Source organism: Mesoplodon bidens (genome assembly GCF_964165515.1).
Source record: "Mesoplodon bidens genome assembly, chromosome: 9".
NCBI lineage: Eukaryota > Metazoa > Chordata > Mammalia > Artiodactyla > Ziphiidae > Mesoplodon > Mesoplodon bidens.
Window position 1 is genome coordinate 30,335,548 of NC_138166.1, and position 20,957 is coordinate 30,356,504.

At 39.8% G+C, this 20,957-nt stretch overlaps 1 protein-coding gene across 4 annotated transcripts in view; it reads left to right on the forward strand.

The window, feature by feature from the left end:
* The first annotated feature begins 7,095 nt into the window (after positions 1-7,095).
* The window catches only part of CROT (carnitine O-octanoyltransferase), a 71,219-nt gene continuing 57,357 nt past the window's right edge, over positions 7,096-20,957 (forward strand). Inside the window, exons 1-7 of one of the 4 annotated variants that reach the window (XM_081244539.1) lie at positions 7,122-7,615; positions 7,766-7,829; positions 8,081-8,170; positions 10,726-10,861; positions 14,387-14,511; positions 15,961-16,142; positions 16,314-16,438. In XM_081244539.1, coding sequence (XP_081100665.1) covers positions 10,747-10,861; positions 14,387-14,511; positions 15,961-16,142; positions 16,314-16,438 — 547 coding nt within the window. In that variant the 5' untranslated portion in view covers positions 7,122-7,615; positions 7,766-7,829; positions 8,081-8,170; positions 10,726-10,746. Of the gene's footprint in view, positions 7,830-8,080; positions 8,171-10,725; positions 10,862-14,386; positions 14,512-15,960; positions 16,143-16,313; positions 16,439-20,957 lie in introns of all 4 variants that reach the window. The other 3 variants (XM_081244538.1, XM_081244540.1, XM_081244537.1) reach the window with 3 other exon arrangements.

The following is a 20,957-nucleotide window of genomic DNA, read 5'->3' on the forward strand; positions in this document are numbered from 1 at the left end:
TTTCTGGAAGGTTGCCTATCTCCCAACTTCATTTAGTTGTTTTTCTGGAGTTTTATCTTGTTCCTTCATCTGGTATATGGTCCCCTGCCTTTTCATTTTATCTATCTTTCAGTGAATGTGGTTTTCGTTCTGCAGGCTGCAGGATTGTAGTTCTTGCTTCTGTTGTCTGCCCTTTGGCAGATGAAGCTATCTAAGAGGCTTGTGCAAGCTTCCTGATGGGAGGGACTGGTGGTGGGTAGAGCTGGGTGTTGCTCTAGTGGGCAGAGCTCAGTAAAACTGATCCACTTGTCTGCTGATGGTTGGGGCTGAGTTCCCTCCCTGTTGGTTGTTTGCCCTGAGGCAACCCAACACTGGAGCCTACCCGGCTCTTTGGTGGGGCTAATGGTGGACTCCAGGAGGGCTCACACCAAGGAGTACTTCCTGGAACTTCTGCTGCCAGTGTCCTTGTCCCCGTGGTGAACTGTCCCCACAGCCACCCCCCGCCTCTCCAGGAGACCCTCCAACACTAGCAGGTAGGTCTCGTTCAGTATCCCATGGGGTCAATGCTCCTTCCCCCTGGGTCCTGATGCACACACTACTTTGTGTGTGCCCTTCAAGAGTATATTCTCTGTTTCCCGCAGTCCTGTCTAAGTCCTGCAGTCAAATCCTGCTAGCCTTCAAAGTCTGATTCTCTAGGAATTCCTCCTCCCATTGCCAGACCCCCAGGTTGGGAAGCCTGATGTGGGGCTCAGAACCTTCACTCCAGTGGGTGGACTTCTGTGGTATAATTGCTCTCCAGTTTGTGAGTCATCCATCCAGCGCTTATGGGATTTGATTTTATTGTGATTGGCCCCTCCTACCGTCTCATTGTGGCTTCTCCTTTGTCTTTGGATGTGGGGTATGTTTTCTGGTGAATTCCAGTGTCTTCCTCTCGATCATTGTTCAGCAGTTTGTTGTGATTCTGGTGCTCTCACAAGAGGGAGTGAGCTCACGTCCTTCTACTTCGCCATCTCTGTTTAGGCTTAATTCTGTTTCCATGGAAACAGTATTTCTTTATTCTTTCAGAAGCACCTTTAGAAAAATGACCTGACTGCCTTTATTTTTAAGCTCCTCTCAAAATGAAAATTTGTTCCAACGTGGATCCTGAAGGTTCAGCAAAACTGTTCATGAATGACTGGTTTTATTTCATTTTTTTCCAGCTTTATGGAGGTATAATTGACCAATAAAAAGTGTATATATTTAGAGTATACAACCTGATGATTTAGTATATGTATACATTGTGAATGATTACCACAATCAAGTTAATTAATACATCCATCACCTCATATAGTTACTTTCTTTTCTTTTTGTTTCTTTTTTTTTTTTGGCACTGAGAACACTTAAGATTTGCTTTCTTAGCAAATTTCAAGTATACCATACAATATTATTAACTATAGTCACCATGTTGTGAAATCCCCAGAATGAGTTCATCTTGTAACTGAAAGTTTGACTAGATTTGGAAACATCCATTGAAGTTTTAGAAATTCCTATTAAGTAAATAGCTATCTCTGGTCTCAAGTATTCCTTTCATATTCAAACCCTGTACAGTTACGTTATTTTCTTCTTTAAGAGATATAGGCTACTTCTCTCCTTTTTTTTGAACCTCCTTTTATTATCCTAAAAATGTTCTCTTCCCTACAAAAGAGGAATTGCTATCTAAATTACATTCTCCTATGAATCAGATTGTTTATAAATGTGAGTCTGATAATTAATCAGTTTAAAATTTCATTCTTTTTATCCTGTATTTCTAACACTCAAAAATAAGAATTTGTGAGGAGAAGAAACAAATTGTGCATATGATTATATTTAATAATCCATTTTTTTAATTTCAAAATTTGAGCTATAATTCACATATCATAAAACTTACCCTCTTAATTATACAATCCAGTGTTTAAAAATATATATTCACAAGGTTATGCAACCATCATCACTATCTAATTCCAGAACATTTTTATCACTCCAAAAGGACACCCCACACCCACTAGCAGTCTTTCACCTTTCCACTCACCCCCCAGCCCCTGGTAACTACAAATTTACTTTCTGTCCCTGTGGATTTGCTTATTCTACGAATGGAATATTTATGGAATCATATAAATGGAATTTCATGTATGTGACTTTTTTGTTTGCCCTCTTTCACTTAATGTAATGTTTTCAAGGTTAATCCATATTTTATCAGTACTTTGTTCCTTTCTATTCCAGTCTCTTTATCCATTTGTCTGTTGACAGACTTTTTGACTTGATTCCACATTTTGGCTACTGTGAATAGTGATGCAATGAACATTTGTATGTAAGTATTGTTGGAGTACCTATTTTCAATTCTTTGGGGTATATATTTGGAAGTGAAATTGCTGGGTCATATAGTAACTCGATGTTTAACATTTTGAGGAATTGCCAAACTGCTTTCCAAAGTAGTTGCACTATACTACTTGGCCATAAAAAAGAAAGAAGTAATGTCAGTTGCAGCAACATGGATGCAACTAGAGATTATCATACTAAGTGAAGTAAGTCAGAAAGAGGAAGACAAATATCATATCACTTATATGTGGAATCTAAAATATGACACGGGGGCTTCCCTGGTGGCGCAGTGGTTGGGAGTCTGCCTGCCGATGCAGGGGACACGGGTTTGAGCCCTGGTCTGGGGATATCCCGCATGCTGCGGAGCGGCTGGGCCCGTGAGCCACAACTGCTGAGCCTGCGTGTCTGGAGCCTGTGCTCCGCAACGAGAGGCCGCGATAGTGAGAGGCCCGCGCACCGTGATGAAGAGTGGCCCCCGCTTGCCACAACTAGAGAAAGCCCTCGCACAGAAACGAAGACCCAACACAGCCAAAATAAATAAATAAATTAATAAACTCCTACCCCCCAACATCTAAAAATAAATAAATAAATAAATAAAAATAAAATAAAATATGACACGATTGAACCTATCCACTAAACAGAAGCAGACTCAAGGACATAGAGAACAGACTTGTGGTTGCCACAGGGGAGGGGATTGTGGGAGGGATGGAGTGGGAGATTGAGGTTAGCAGATGTAAGCTATTATATATGAAATGGATAAACAACAAGGTTCTACTGTATAGCACAGAGAATCATATTCAGTATCCTATGATAAACCATAATGGAAAAGAATATATTAAAAAAAGAATGTATATAGGGGTATAACCGAATCACTTTGCTGTACAGCAGAAATTAACACAACATTGTAAATCAATTATACGTCAATAAAAAAAATGTAGCTGCACTATTCTATTCCATCTGCAATATGCAAGGATTCTAGTTTCTCCACATTTTCCCCAACACTTGTTATTTTACTTTTTTTTTTTTTAATAGTCATCCTAGTGGGTATAAAGTGGTTTCTCACTGCGGTTTTGGTATGCATTTCCCAAATGACTAATGAGCTGAGTATCCTTTCATGCTCTTTTTGGCCATTTGTATATCTTCTTTGAACAAATGTCTTTGTAAGTCCTCTGCCCATTTAAAAAATATATATTTATTTATTTATTTGGTTGCACCAGGTCTTAGTTGCAGCAGGCAGGCTCCTTCATTGTGGCAAGTGGGCTCCTTAGTTGCAGCTCTAGGGCTCTTTAGTTGTGGCATGAGAACTCAGTTGCGGCATGCATGCGGCATCTAGTTCCCTGACCAGGGATCGAATCCAGGCCCCCTAAATTGGGAGCATGAAGTCTTATCCAGTGTGCCACCAGGGAAGTCACCCTCTGCCCATTTTTTTTTTTTTTTTTTGCCCATTGTTTTAATCAGACAGATTTTAAAAAAATTTTGTCTCACTGTTTTAAGAGTTCTTTATATATTTTGGATGCTAGACCCTTATCAGATATACAATTTGCAAATATTTTCTAACATTCTGTACGTTATATTTTCACCCTCTTGATAGTGTCTTTTGATGCAAAAATGTTTTTAATTCTGATGAAATCCAATTTATCTGTTTTTTCTTTCCTTTGTTGCTTGCACTTTTGGTGTCATTTCAAAGAATGCTTTGCCAAACTTAAGGTCTTTTAAAAAGAAACCTTAATAGAATCCTTTCTTCTTCCTCACTAGTACAAGCAGTATTTATGTACTAGTCAAGTACTAGCAGTACTTTAGTGGACCTGTGGATCTTTTACTTTCATGTTATTATGAACCGATTCTATCCCTTAAAATTCATATGTTGAAGCCCTAATCCCCATTACCTCAGAATGTGACTGTATTTAGGGACAGAACTTTTATAGAGACAATTAAGTTAATATAAGGCTGTTAGGGTGGGCCCTAATTCAATATGACTAATGTCCTGGTAAGAAGAAATTAGGGGGCTTCCCTGGTGGCGCAGTGGTTAAGAATCCACCTGACACGGGTTCGAGCCCTGGTCCAGGAAGATCCCACGTGCCATGGAGCAACTAAGCCCATGCACCACAACTGCTGAGCCTGCACTCTAGAGGCCGGGAGCCACAACTACTGAGCCAGCGTGCTGCAACTACTGAAGCCCATGCACCTAGAGCCTGTGCTCTGCAACAAGAGAAGCCACCGCAATGAGAAGCCCGCGCACCGCAACAAAGAGTAGCCCCTGCTCGTCACAACCAGAGAAAGCCTGTGAGCAACAACGAAGACCCAGCACAGCCAAAAATAAATAAATAAAATAAATAAATTTATTTAAAAAAATAATTCTAAAAAAAGTTCTAAAATTAGCTTATGGTGATTGCATAACCATGTGAATATAGTAAAATCCAGTGATTTATACACTTTAAATGGGGGAACTTTATGGTATGTAAGTTATATCTTGACAAAGCTGTTAATTCATGTTCTGTTAGTAATACAGAATTTTTCTGAGATATGAAGACATAATAGTTATCTTAACTCTTCCCTAGGATTTCGGTGGTAAATTTTTATATACAGTAAATATCACTAAAGGCAAGTCCAAACCACTGACTAGTACTAAGAAGAGGCCCTTTGTATGCTCATCTGCTGCATCTGCTGTTGGTGCTGGAGTTCTCAGCATCCAGTATATTTTAATTTGCTGTTAGCTGCTTTGTGAAGTGACTACCTGTCTACTGCCCCCATCCCCTCATTAAAAATAAGAAAATATCACAGAATTATTTCTTCAATATGTTCATTTTATACATTGGGATGAAAGTAGATTAAAGATCTGTCTCATAGATTAGAGCTATTTATACTACAACTCATTACTTCTTAGAGCCACAAGTCTTAGCAGTAAACTAGCTATGCAGATCAAAATGTAAATTTCTGTTTTTTTAATACTTTTTATGGTGGAACTTATCCAGACTTGTCTATAAGATTTTGTCTATAGACTTGTCTACAAAGAGCTTTTTCTATTTGTAGTATACTGAGAAAGAGCTACATAGGATTAAAAATGAAAGATCTCATGGGAGTAAAAATGAAAGATCTTTTATGGCAACTTAAAAACCTTATTATCACCACTTGTAATACTTACAAGTTTTCCTCTAGGAAAATATTTTGACTCAACAATCAATTTTTAATCTTGGGACAACTTCTTGTTATCAATATATGTCATGTGCCTCACTAGCCACTATCACCCACTCCACTCTAGGAGATGAAAACTAGTTCAAATTTAACCTGAACAGAACATAATTTGGAATCTGCCAATAAAACACATATTATGTATTTTGAAGAAAAACAAATCATTTTAAAATATATGCTTTGGGGGATTATTAGTACATCTGCTTATCAGTATATTTTTAAAATCACCTTTTCTCTCCCTGCATACCCAAGTCTCTGTTCCACTCCTTTTCACTCAGTACCACAGGTTTTTCTCTTTCTAAGAATCCAGGAATCTTTACAGAAATATCTTGTTTCCCTTTAAATAAACATTAAGACTAGGAGAGAGGCAGTGAAGCTAAGTGACCCTAAAGCACCCACAGTCATTAAACATGCATAAACTTTAAGAGGTGCCAAAATTCACTAGGAAGGAAAAAAAAATACAGTGAAGGTTTTTTGACTATTTTTAAAATTCTGTTTAAGAATAATATCTTGTAAGCCAATTTGAACATTATCCAGAACACAGAACTTAAATACTATGAGAGAAAAGTTCTTTACCGCACCTTCAGAAGTTACTACTACAACTTTACAATGCCTTATCTGAAAACTTTTTTGGCCCGATATATTTCAGAATTCAGAACTTTTATCGGAGAAGTGTGTCTGCCACATATTAAGTAACATCTCCAGCAAGTGCGGAAGTTGCACTGTAACCAAACTTATTAATATTTCTGTAGAGAACTTATGAATATTCACACCAAATGAATATTCAGTTATACATAGCCTCAGTTCCCTTCTGGTCAGATTTTACTATTAAGGGACTTAGGAAAAACAGATAAAGGACCTGTAATGACAAGTTAATTTGGAATCCAGTTATTTATATTTGATATCCAGTTCAGAGCCACTGTAAACTATTTGTCTTTTCTTCCACAAAAATGAAAGTGTATTTAAAATGAAAAATGAAACAGTATATTTCAGGAGGTAAATGTAAAAATGATTTGCCTGTGAAAGTAAGTTAACTATATTATGATCTTCCTCTAGAACTTGCCTAGTTCCCTCTGGTTAAGAACTTCATTTCTTGGTGCGATAGTAAGAGACATCAGGTCAACCTCAAGCTTGCAGTGTACGTCCTGGGGGCTTGGAGGACCTTGGGCAGCATGGAGACCTGTGGAAAGGTAGGGAAGCCCCGAAGGAGCAGAGGGCTGCAGCCTCTCCACGCTGGGCAAATTTCAGCCTCAGTGGATGAAGGAAAAGAGACGTCAAGTAGGGATTTATGTGGTTACTGTTCTCTTCCTAGGACACGGAGTGAAGAACAGGATTCCTTTTTAAGGCGCTGGTATACATTCTTACTTGGGGATTACAAAAAGCGTCACACGCGGAACGGGGTAAGAGCGGCTGGTAAGGCATAGGTGGGGCTAGAAGAGGAACAGGTGAAAATGGGCCATCTGTTCCTACATCAGTTCCAGATGGTTAGGTAACTGCGTGAGCGGAGCACGGCCCTTAGCGCCCTCCGTGTCCCTGGCAACGCCCTGACCTCCACCGTCAGCAAGCAGTTGACTGCTGTCGGGCTCTGTTTGGACTGTTCCTCTCGTCCGCCCAGCCGAGCCTTTCCGGTGCCCGCAGCCTAGGACCCTGCCCCCGACGGAGGACGGGAGGCGGAGCTAGGTCGCACCAGAGCGCAGGCCCGGCCCGCCCCCCCGCCGCCTTCAAGTACGCGGGGTGGGGGTGGGAGAAGGAACCGTCGCGGCTTCCCAGCCAATCCCCGTTATCCAGTGCCCGTGGGGCGGGACCCTCGCGGCTCTCCGTCCAATTGCCGCTCCGGGGCGGCCTCAGGGAAACACGCCTGCGCAGCTGTGCGGTGCGGCGGAGTTTATCAGCCGCTGGGGGTCGGGGCTAGCCAGCCGTTAGAGGAGCGCTCCTTCCCTCCCTCTCTCACGTCTTCCTCCCTCCCTCCCTTCTTCCTCCCTCCTTCCCCCGCTAACCCTTCGCGGGTGGGGAAAAGTTAAGGCGTTAGAACAGCGTTAAGTTGTGGAGAGCGTCAGAGTTGCCAGGACTGGCGGGGATGGCGTCAGGCATCTCGCTTGCCGGGGTCTGAGAGGTATCCTTGAGGCTGGGCCGCTAGGCTGGGCCGTCGTGGTGCTTGGTTGAATTTCTCTCACCTGGTGGCTTCTGGAGTATGCGGAGCTGCCTTTGCGTTGGTGGGAGGAGTCTCCGACCTCTCGTCGACCTCTACTCCTTCTGTTTCTAGAGCCAAGCTTTGAACTTGCAGCCCTGCGACAAAGCGCCGGCACCAGGTACCCGGGCACCGGGAGGTACATCGTTTCTGGGGACTGTCCCATGGAAGGGAGTGTAGTTGTCCTAGTAGTTAACCCAGTTAATAGTGTAGTAATTTTTATCCAGCTTTCTGGCAGCTGGACTGTTTGCGTGTGTTTGCTGTGATTGCCAAAAGTTTGAGGCTTGGGGCTTCCAACCCCTAAGTTGTCTGTCTTCCACCTTCTTTTACTAGTTTCTGTTGATTTTTTACCCCTGCAATTGTTAAACTTGTTTTTCTTCCTGCCCACAGTCACCAGCCCAGTTCAAATCTCTGTGATTCCAAAACAGATTTGTTGCAACACGCTCTTGGCAGTCCTAAACAATTGATCTTGGTGTACCGGTATGTGAAAATCTATTTATTTTACTTGTTTCTGTTTCTTGTTTACCTTATTCTGTTTTTCTACTTTGAGTTGACATCTTATTGCTCCCAGGAGGCCCACTGTAATTAAATCCAGCGTCATCATTTTCTTAATGCATTTGTAGGTTATTTTAGAATTGTATTATTTAATCTTTGTGATTGAGAGTTCAAAACAATCCTCCATGAAAGAATCTGATAATTCCTATTTTCACTGTGTACCTTTTGGTGAGTTAAGACTAGTGAGTATGGTACTGGTAGTCGTGGTCTCAGATTCCTAGAGTCTAGTGAGTGGCAGGAATGTATACAGAGAATAGCTTATTTTTTCTGTATATGTGTGTTAGTTTCCTATTGCTACCATAACAATTTATCACCAACCTAACAGTTAAAAAAACACAAACTTATTAACTAGCAGCTCTGTAGATGGGAGGTCTCTGTAGGTTTAGCTGGGTACGCTGCTTAGGATCTCACAAAGCTGAAATAAAAGTTTGTTGGTCTGGGCTTTCTGAGGGAGAATCCATTTCCAGGCTCATTGAAGTTGTTGGCGGAATTAATTTCCATGCAGTTGTAGGACCGAGGTTCCAGTTTCCTTACTGGCTGTCAGCTGGGGCCTGTCTCAGTTCCACAAGACCACCTGCATTTTCAAAGCCAGATGGCACCTCCAATCCTTTTCATGTTTTTAATCTCCCTGACTAGTCTTCTGCTACCTCCTGGAGAAAGCTTTCTGGTCCAGAGGGCTCAAGTGATTAGATTAGGCCCACCTGGATAACCTCCCTACTTCAAATAAGGTCAATTGTGCAATAACACCATCACAGTCAAGGAAGTGCTAATCTCATATTCACAGGTTCTGCGTATTCGAGGGGGCAGAATCATGGGGGCCGCTTACAGAAATTCTACGTAGCCTGATGTGGTTGTCTCAAAGCTAGATTATTTTTACAGTGCAGTTTTGCAGGTATTTAAAAAAAAACCAAAACCCTAACAACAACTCTGTCTGCTTATTTGAGTATCCTCTCTACAGATGAAGAAATTCAGGTAAAGTTATTTGTGCAGGGGCATATGGCTAGAAAATGGCGAGTTGGTATTTGGACCCAGATCTACATTTCTATTAGATCTAAAGGCGTGTTTGCGGATGGTCAAAGTGAAGTGCTTCTTCCTATTTAGATAGGAAGAAGCAGAGGAATTGAGATCTTTGTTGTACCTCAGTTTTGGGTTATATTAGTGGTGTAGGCTAAGCTCTTCTCCCCTAACAAAGAAAGCCAAACTACAATGGCATAAATAAAAGATCTTTTTTTTTTTTTTGATACATCTAGAAGAAGGAGTCCAGGGCTAGTAGGAAGATTCTGACAGCCTCAATACCTGGCTCCCGTAAATGGGTACAAAGTGCTGTTCTAGTTGGGACTTTCCTGATAGGCAGTGAGGAGGAGAGAAAGCACAGGAGAACACCTGTAGTTCCTTACAGGTGAATGATCTGGAGGCAACATACACATCGCAAAGCCATACTGAGCTCCAAGGGAGAGTAGGAAAGATACAGCTATATGGCTGTCTACCCAGCTGAAACTCAGGATTCTGTTAAGAAAGAAAGGGGAAAGTTACATTGGCTGAAAACAGTCTCTGCCACACCATTGTTTTTTATAATGTTTTACTCTATAACTTTCTGAGTGGAATATTTTGTTTGGCTTTGCTATTAGTTTTAACAGGTAGTATTTGAAAGGACAGGAAATTCTTATTCAATATTAATGTTTCTTCATTTCTCAACTGCTATTTTAATATATAATTTATAAAGGCTTCTTTGAGGAGTCTCTTTATTCACATTTTGTATTACTTTGATTTTTCTGAAAATTAATACATCTGTGGAAAATGTACAAGATTGCTTTGGGATACTTGAGATCATTCTGTTTAGGCCTCACACCACTGCAGGGTTAGGTTACAGCTGCCTGTCATATGACTTATGTACTCTGTAACATTTTGTAACTCTATAGTTGGATGACTCTTCCACAGCTTTTCATATTTTCCTCTTCAGAGTTCTTTCTCTCAGCCCATTATCCTTTTCTACACATCTGAATTCTACCTACCCATTTAGACCTCACCCACTATCATGTAGCCTTTGTATGGGAGGAAGATTGTGGTCAAACAGGTGTGGATTTGAGTTGTTGGTTTGACCTTAGGCAATTTACTAAGTCTCTCTGAGTTTTGACTTCTTAGGTAAAAGGGCAGTGAACGCCACCTTTCAGAGATAGTATGAATATGAGAGAGGTAACACATTTTCTATAACACTTGTTGCAGTACTTGGCAAATAGTAGGTGCTCAATAAATGATAATTATACTGGTCTTACTGATCACTCCTTGACCTCTAGCACTTTTGAGCTACACTATTTTTTTTTTTAATTGGTTTTCTCTCTCTGACAAGTTCATGAATTCCTAAGGACTAGGACCAAGTCCTAGATATACTGTGGTCACTAAATAGTGATGTAGTGAGTTGGGACTAGCATCTAAAAGAATATTTATGAAATTGAATTATGAGGGCTTTTTTTTTTCTTTAGTGTTCCTGTTGTGATCGCATCATGGAAAATCAGTTGGCTAAATCAAGTGAAGAAAGAACATTTCAGTACCAGGATTCTCTTCCATCACTGCCTGTTCCTTCACTTGAAGAATCATTAAAGAAATACCTTGAATCAGGTATGTTTGTAATCTTTTAGCATATATTAATATTGCTGGCAACTTAGAAAACTGCGAAATTGTTAGAAGTTGATGAGGGTCTAATTGCTTTTTCCTCTAGGCTTATGATAATTAAAATTATCCTTAAAATGTCCAAAACGTTTCTGTCTTTCTCTCTCATGTTAATTTTTCCGTAGTTTAAAAAGCCAGGTAGTACTTTTAGGCTTACAGTAAGTCGTAGTCCTCTGCCTCATTTCCCCCACTGCCAATCCCACGCTCTTAGGCAAGCATTTTGAAATATTTTATCTGCTTCTTGTGTTTACCTCCAGATTTAAACTAACATTCTTTTTTTTTTAAATATTTATTTATTTATTTATTTATTTTTGCTGTGTTGGGTCTTTGTTTCTGTGCGAGGGCTTTCTCCGGTTGCGGCAAGCGGGGGCCACTCTTTATTGTGGTGCGCGGGCCTCTCACTATCGCGGCCTCTCTTGTTGCGGACAACAGGCTCCAGACGCGCAGGCTCAGTAGTTGTGGCTCACGGGCCTAGTTGCTCCGTGGCATGTGGGATCTTCCCAGACCAGGGTTCAAACACGTGTCCCCTGCATTGGCAGGCAGACTCTCAACCACTGCACCACAAGGGAAGCCCTAAACTAACATTCTTATACTACTATTTCTTGGATTTTTTTTTTTTTTAGTTGTAGATGTTATATATTAGTTCCTAAAAAGATGTAGGTTTAGCTGTCCTACACCCTCTAACCTCCACCTTCGCTTCCCAACGTTTATGCAATCTAACATATCCCCATTTTCCCTCTCATTTTCTCAGTGTAGTTGTAAGAAATCACCATTTGCAGTTAGATTAGTGTTCACCTGATATAAATCAGTATTTACCCAAATTAATTTACCTGACCATTAAGGGTTTGTGGTTACGCAATTATTCACAAGAGACCCATTCAGTGTACAGTACTTTGATTACCTTTTTGCTGCATTTTTGGGTTTTTCCTCATTTTTCATTTGCTTAGTATGCTTTGTATCCACAACTAATTCACTCCCAAATACTTCACTACACCTAAAATCCCTGAATCCATTTAAGTACATAGGATAGTCCCTCAGTTTTATTTCTTCTTGGAGACATCCCTCCTGGGGCCCCCTACCTTCTTGTTCCAATCAGTGTTCACTTTTTTCAAGCTGGCTGGACAACGCTTACCCCGGGGCTCTCGTGTAACCATCATCCTGGCGGTTCTCTTCACCTCTGTTTCCTGTGTTGTATTCCATGGTTCCTGGGTTCTGTCTTCCTCTTTTATTCCCTTATTTTGGTGAAGTACATCTTCAGTAGCTATTTGAGAAAGGGTGTCTGGGAGGAAAATAATGTTATGACCTAAAAATGTATTTATGCTACTCATACTTGATTGTTTGGCTGAGTATAGAATTCTGGGTTGGAAATGACTTTTTCTTAAGTTTTGAAGTCACTGTTCGTTTGCTCCTCTTGAGAAATCTGATGCCATTCTGGTATTTGATCCTATATATGTGATCTGTTGTTTTTCACTCCCTGGATGTATTTGGAAAGCTTTTCTTTACCCCTGTTATTCTGAATATCTCAGTGATGTTCCATGGTGTGTAGGTTTTGTCATTTATTTCTCTGAACACTCAGTGGGTCCTTTCCATTTAAAAAGTCATATTCTTCAGTTCTAGGAAATTTTAAAAATTTCATTTCCTTGATAGTTTTCTCCTCCCTTCTTTTCTTTTTCTGAGAGCAACTCCTATTACTTGGATCTGGGTCCTTCTGGGTGAAGCTTTTAATTAAAAAGTTGTTTTCCTTTCATTTTTGGTGCCTGTCCCTTTTTGGTCCATTTACTGTTTGATATCATTAGTCCTTTTTTAGTTTGTTCTGCTCTCTGACTGTTATGTTAGTGGCTTTCCTCAAATATCTGGCAATCCTTAGTCATTCATATTTGAGTCAGACCCTAAGAAGCTGACTGGGAGCTCCGTGTGCGTGGGTAGACCTTGACGACAAGTGGGCCTTATAATGAGCCTTGAAGGGTAATAGGGCAGAGATCTAGCAGCTCCACTGGGACATATCCAAATACCAGTACTCCTTTCTCGTGGACCGATTGATTAATCAGCTTCCCCAAAGAAGAATTCTCTCATCTTTTGTTGCGAAGGCATAAGCCTGACTGTTAATATTTTGGGAGCTGAGTGGAGAGGGGCGCAGGAGGGCTCATTGTTCTGGTGTGCACTTTCATTGTAATCCCTCTTTTTAAAATATGAGCTAGAATCCACGTATTCTGTTTGTTTGGTACAACTTCTCCTAAGAGTAAACCTTCAGATTTCTAGTGCCATTGGGAAGGAGTTGCCTGGCTTTCTAGGATGGAGAAGATCTACAGGGACGTATGTGGATGGGCTGGTTGTCTGCCTCTTTTACCGATGTCGAAGCAGTCGTCCTTTCTTCAGCCTCACTTTGTCCCTTGCCTTTAGAAGTCCATGTGTCTTGAATTCTTGAACTTTCCTGGGGTTCTGCTGCAGGAGTTGGCTTGCTTGTTGGTTTGCACCTAACCCTCCCCTGTCTCCCACTACATTCCACTTTCCAGGCTGTCGGTGCTTTCTCCATTCTGCGGTCAGTCACCATTTTCCCACGTGTTTTCTAATTTGTAAAATGTTAACTTGTCTGCTGTCCTCTCTTCTTGCATTTTCTATGTCCTTAAGAATTTATGCCTTTTTAATTACTCTCATTTTAGTGAGTTTCTAGAAGTGAAGATAAATTTATGACCTTAGTTCCCTTTGTTTAATTGGAAGCCCTCTGATTTTTCTTTTTAATTCTTTTTTCACACCTACTTTCATCTTGGAATTCTAGTTTCTTTTTAAAAAAATTCACTGATTATTCACTTGTGCTCTCTGAATGCGGCTATTTAAATTAACTTTAAGAGAAGACTTTGAAGTGACAAAAATAAAACAAAAGGAAGATATTAATGTCCCTTGATTTCTAATTTACTTTCATTTATAGCTTAATTTTCAGAACACTTGGTTTTCATGGACTAGGACCCCTGTATACTTTGTGTGTGTGTCTGTGTGTGAGGGAAATCGTTATTGGCCAGAAGGGACCCTACACTGCTCTGGGAAGGCTTTACACTTAAATTTACATACATATTGCACTTACATTGATAATGTTTAAGGCTCTGCTTCAACATTAGTGGAAAGAAGCTTTAATTTCTCTCAGTTATGGCTAAACAGGATTTACTTTCCTATTGGACTAGTAGCTAGATGATAGTCCTATATGTCATTTTAACTATCATCATCTAGAATGATTTTTAAATAATTTGGGGGAAGTAGTTAGCAGACTACATAGGATCCACTGTTTTATTTTTTTCCAGTATTTTGCATTATTGCTTTTCAGCCATTTTCATGTTGTAAACTCTATTATAATTTAGTGGACTGCTCTAATACATAAATATTTTATATAACTGAGTCAAGATTTGTGTAAGCAATAATAATTGAGGTGAGTTTGTGGTACTTGATATCTAAGTTCTTTAATGCATATTTTTTTCTTTATAGTAAAGCCATTTGCAAATGAAGAAGAATATAAGAAAACTGAAGCAATTGTCCAAAAATTTCAAAATGGTATTGGAGAAAAATTGCAGCAGAAATTACTTGAAAGGGCAAAAGAAAAAAGAAATTGGGTATTTATGTTATTGTACTTAGAATATTGATACTTAATGAAAAATAGAAGTGTATCTGGCTTTCACTTTTAAATTATTACTGTATTGTAAAATCCTTTTAGTTATTGTTGTCTTTATCATCATCCAAAAGAATGAGTGAATTGTTTAACTCTGGGCAGCTTTAAGTAAGCGTTGTGTGTCGGCTCCTCTCCTATTGGGGAACCTGTTGACATGCAGAGTTCCTGGGACCAGTGATTCTGATTCAGTATCTCTGGAATGGGGGCCCAGAGATCCTTATTTTCACAACTACTCCATGTGGTTCTGATGCAGGTCATCTGTAGACCATGCTTGAGAAAAACACTTTGCGCAGATAATCAAAGTCCCACAACACTAAAATAAACATCACATTGGTGGCATACAAATATTTAAACAGTACGTAGGAGAAAAGGGGCATTATAAAACTGGAGTGGAGAATGGTTATAAGTATTCTATGTTTCAGTTAGATAGATTGAGGAGACAGTGGTTTCATAATTACTGAGGATGTCAGTAATTTGCCACAACGAATCTTCTTTGACTTTTTCATCTTAACTACTCTGCTTCTGTAGTACAAACCAGAGGATGAGTTTTCATAATTTAAGATATTGCCTTAATCTAGAAATACTGATTGTAACTGTCATTTAGTTGTAGAAATAAAAAGCAAGCTGATCTTCTCATTGTCCTTTGATACCTATGATGGAATAATAAAATTTTATACCTCAAGATGCCTTTTTTCTCAATCTTGAGCCTTGAGTGACTTTAATTAAATTAGGCTAAAGGTAAAGAAGTTGTTCTGCCTGTATCCTTTTCACTTATATCTTTTTCCAAATGACTGATTATAGTTTATAACATCAAATTCTTCAAAAAGAGCTCCAGGTAATTTGGTGACATTCAGTTACTTATACATGAAATTCAATTGCATGTCATGAGAGAGGGATGCATAGAAAGTGGTGTCTTTGAAAAATCCAAATTAGTTTTAAGCCTACTGAAAAGTTTTCATATTTCTATGAAAAAGGAAATAGGAAAATTATAAGTGCCTTAATAATTGTTATAATTGAGGATTTGTTGAATATCTATTGTACCCCAGGTACTCTGAGAAAACACACCTAGAGTACTTTGTCGGGTACTCCTGGTACTCTGAGTACTTGGTGATTTCAGTATGATCGGTCTGAAGGTGTTTGTTTCAGTGCTTTCTTGTTTATTTTTGATAATGTAGTTGAACTGAATAGTACTTAATTCAGATCCCATAATTCTGAAAGAAAGAAATGATCACAGTACCGTTTTTTAATATCTGTGATGATTTAAAACACAACATGTTTTTAAGTGTTGAAGACTAATTAAAGAAAAAAGGACAAATAGAGGTTTTTTCCCCCCAGCAGTTACACACTGAAGTATTATCAGTAACATTAGGCTGATGTTCTTAATTTCTTTTAGCTGGAAGACTGGTGGCTAAATGTTGCCTACCTGGATGTTCGTATACCATCACAACTGCATGTCAACTTTGGGGGTGCTGCAAGCCATATTGAACACTACTGGCCTCCAAAGGAAGGCACGCAATTGGAAAGAGGAAGTATAAGTCTTTGGCATATCTTGAACTACTGGCAGCTATTAAGAAAGTAAGGATAGTTACATCAATTTGGTTACATATTTACCCAAGGTCTCAGGTCGCACAATGTTGAGAAGCTTAACTTACTCATATGGGGATGAATACTATAGGTGTGACTGTTTGGTTTATAAATTTTATAATGATTTCTTGGTCAATATACTTTTTTGGTTTGTTTTAATAGAGAAAAATTGCCTGTTCATAAAGTTGGAAATACTCCTCTAGATATGAATCAATTCCGAATGCTGTTTTCCACCTGCAAGGTTCCAGGAATTACTAGAGATTCAGTTATTAATTATTTTAGAACTGGTAAGTAGAAAACAAACACATGTAAAAGCATTGGAATTTGGGTAGTTTTGCTGCAGTTTCTTCTGTGATGCTGTGGAACATACTTTTTTTTTTTTTTTTTTGGCTGCTCCGTGTGCCTTGTGAGATATTAGTTCCCTGATCAGGGATAGAACCTGGGCCCACAGCAGTGAAAGTGCCGAGTCCTAACCACTGGACCACAAAGAATTCCCATGACACTGTGGAACATACTTTTTTTTTTTTTTAATTTGGAACATACTGTTTTGAAAAATATTTCTTACTGGATTTTGACTAATCAGAAGCTTTCTATGAACCTTTTCAGTCATAGTGATTAGCTGGAAGTAATTTGTGGGAATGGATTTTTTGAAACTGTCTTACATGGTTCTGTACAAACCTGTTGCTTATGTTGCATCATTTGAGAGTTTAAATTTTAGTTAAAGAGTAGAATTATGAATCAGTTTTAGGAGATCTGGAGCATATGATCTGGATCCTTCTCTTTCTACCCTCATTTCTTATCTGAATTCTCTTTTTGAGTGTTTGTATATGCTCATCATGTCCCATTTGTCTTTGTGAGTATGCTTTCCTCCCCTCAACCCACCCCTCTTCTTCGTATGAGGTAAGAGCCTGATACCAATCTTCTTGAAGGCACATGAGTTCAGACTGACCCATCAAAGTTTTTGTTTTTACAGTTAGTTTAATGGCGCTTTCTGCTTGGTGTCCTAGCATATCTTCAAAGGGAAAATTCTGTTGTAGTAACTGCTGGTTTCCAGTTACTTCTGGAACTTTTCTTATAAATTTGATAACATAGTTTATATTACTGCAGAATGTCATTATGAATGGGTATTTTTCTTATATAAAATTTTATTTAAAAGTAAAATTTCAATACCCAATTTTGCTTGTAGTGTGAGAAGTATAAGTTTACTTTCATGTAGAACTCAACTTCTTGTGTATAAAACTCTGTAGGAGCTTGAGATATTTAATGTCCTTAAGACCAGACACATTTACCTTGATGTTGCAAGAGAAAGAATTAAAAGAAAGAATTAGGAACCTGGTTATTTATGGCATAAAGTTGAACATCCAAATGTGAATTGAAAAGATGAACAGGAGGGCTTCCCTGGTGGCGCAGTGGTTGAGAGTCCGACTGCCGATGCAGGGGACACTGGTTCATGCCCCGGTCTGGGAAGATCCCACATGCCGCGGAGCGGCTGGGCCCGTGAGCCATGGCCACTGAGCCTGCGTGTCCGGAGCCTGTGCTCCGCAACGGGAGAGGCCACAACAGTGAGAGGCCCGTGTACTGCAAAAAAAAAAAAAAAAAAAAAGAAAAGATGAACAGGAGAAAATTGATAGGAGAAGAGTAGTAGCAAATAGAAATAATATGCATATTAGTTAAGAACTATTATCAATAGACCTGGCTTTGAATTCAATCTTTTATCGCTTAGTACTTACGTCTTTAGATAAGGTAAGTTCTTTAAGTAACAGTGCATAAGGTGGGGATTCATTAATTTAATAATGTACTTCTTGATACAGTGGTTTAAGCTGTCATGGTTAGTATGTTCTTGAACTTACAGTTAGTTGAAGAGGTGCAAATAGGGATAAAGCTGAGGGAATCAGTAAACATGAAAAAATATCGTAGAGTTTGTGACAAATGCTATATAGAGAATTCAAATCACATGAGTAACTGGGTGGCTGTTTTAGATTAGGTCATCAGGGAAGACCTCACTGAGGATCTGAATAATAAGATGATCTGGCACAGTTTTTTGCTTTTCATTTTTGTTTTTGTTTAGTTCAGCTTGGTGGTGGTGGAGGTGGAGGTGGTGGTGGGGTGTGAGTGTGTGTGTGTGTGTTGAGGGGGGAATCTTCGGGGCATGAATAAACTTGGCATGTTCGAAGGGCAATGTGGAGGGAACAGAGTAGTAGGCAAGAAGGAGGGGGCGGATTGTAAAGATGTAAAAGAGTCTGGATCATATAGTACTGTGTAAGCCAACTAAGGTTTTTTGGCTTTTATTTAAAATGTGATTAGATACTATTAGTGGGTTTTGACCAAGAGAGTGATGTGAACAGTTTATGTTTTAAAAAAGATCATTCTGCCTGCTGTTTGAAGAATAAATTTTTAAGAGAGAGACATGTAGCAGCAGGGAGATGAATTAGAAGCTTGTTTTAGTAGTCCCAGTGAGCCATAACAATGACTTGTCCTAGGGTGGTAGCATGGAGGTGGTGAATAGTTACTAGATTCTGGAGATATTTTGGATATGGAGTAAGCAGAATTATTCATAGATTGGTTGTGAGATGTGAGAGAAAAAGAGGAATCAGATGACCTCAAGTTACTGGGCTTGAGAAGCTAACAGGGTAGATAGGTGTGTTGGTTCATGAGGTGGGGAAAACTGGGAGGAAATATTTAGGGAAGAAAATAAAGAGTTCCCTAGACTGCACTGAATTTAAGATGCCTTTTAGACATCTAAGTGGGAATGTAAATAGGCAGTTGGGTACAGAGTTTGGGGTACTGGGGAGAATTCAGGACTGCAGATAAAGATTTAGGAGTCATCATTAGCAGGCATAGAAATCATTTCTACCCCCATAAAAATAAGTAGGATTACTTTTGGAATACATATAGCTGAAGATGATCTGGGGAACCAGTACTGATCCTGATCACGGTCAAATATAGTATTTGGTGGTCAGAGAAGGAGGAACCAGCACAAGAGGCCAAAGCAGGAAGAAAACAAGAACAGTGGTCTCCCAGAAGCCACGAGAAAGAACTGTTTACCTAATGCTCCCATGAGGTCAAATGAGGTAGAAATTGAAAGTGACCATTGGATTTGTCAGAGTGATGTGGACAGAGGCTGCCCCTGACAAGAGCAGTGTTAGTGGAAGTCGGGGAACGGAGCTCAGCTGGAGGAGATGAAAGCAAACTGAAGAAGTGGTGGCAGCATTTGGAAATAATGCTTGCAGAAAAGGTTTGGATGTGCAGCGGGAGATTGTGTGTGTGTGTGTGTGTTATTTTTTTAAAAAAGATGGGTGATACATCATAGGAATGACATAGAGAAGGAAAAATTATCTTGCAGGGGAAAGGATAAAGAACCAAAGACATTGGGAATATAAGAGCAGAAATTGTGGAAGAACTGGTCTTTGGCAGGAGCAGGGATGAGAGGCAATGCAGAAAGTGTGCGTCCAGATGCACACAGATGGGCTGATCTTGCTGTAGAAAGAGGAGGCTGTTCCATGTACTGCTTGTGTTTTCCTTGGTGAAATAAGAACTGAGGTGGGGGTGGAATATTTGAGGAAAAAAGGAGATGGTTTGAAATGGTCATTTTGGAAAGTGGGAAAAGCAAACATTCTGTGGAAACATAGGGTAGCTAAACAGTGTTGAGATGTGTTTTTATGAATTTAAAGTTAGACTATATGGTGTGTTGTGTTTTTTCCTTCAGCAACAGGGGCAGGTGCAGAGGAAGAGGGAGTGAAGGTTTTGCAAGGGAGAAATTATAATGTTGGCTATAGAATCTATCCTGGATAAGGAGAAGATTGAAGAAATTATGTGTGTTGAGGGGGACGGCAGCATGCAGGCTGCTGCAGATAAGAGGCTAGTCTCAATAAGGAGGCAAGTTAGACCTAGTTTTGTTTTTTGTTTTTTGTTTTTTACCTTACGAGACCATTAAGACTAATTCAGTTTTAGTGAACTAATTCAGTTTTAGTGTGCACCTCATTTTGCCCAAGAAGTTCAGACTTCGAATGTCATCTGTTGTCATCTAGATGCATGGATTTGTGCATAGCCTAATTGGACTCAAGTTCCCCACTGCTGGGACCCACCCTCCACTCCTTCCCCAAACCCTTCTGCTGTACTTGATGGAGCTCATGGTCAGCAGAATCCATTATATTCTCCACCTTTTCTCAGAAAGTTCCCCTTTCCTTCTGAAAGGTGCTGTTCATGAAACCTGGTTATTTTTTTTACACCGCTTTTCCTATAACCATCTCAAATGGGGATTTTGTTTTTCTCTTACACTTTGGTACTGGAAGGCAAGTAGGAGATGTTGGTGTCTTCTTTATTTCCTGTTGCCCTTTTCATGTTTTCTTTTCCCTTGCAATTTTAGCTCTTGAAAAAAAAATGCTATCAGGTTATGTCACCCCTGCTTGTCATTGTCATAGTGACTTCTCTTGTGGTCACTTTCCTTCATTCATTGATTGCTTTAGCACCAGTCTCACTGTCTGTCTCTCCATTACTACCTCAGTCACATTCTTGCTGGCTTCAGCCTCCATTTGTGGATGACCCGTGGCTTCTCCTTCCTTCCTCTCCTTCTCAAGCAGCTACCCACTCCCATGGCCCAGCCATAGACCCTGTTGTAATCACCTCCACCTCTCAGCTCCAACAGTGTGGTTCTAGGCATCTCACTCTGACCTCCACCTTCTCTTCACAGCTCACTTCCTTTCGGTCCACCTCAGCCATTTCTCTGACCACATCTTGACTTCAACTTCACTTACTCTGCAGTTCTTCGCTGTTTCATTTCTCCCTCCCCGTGGCCACGTGTTCACA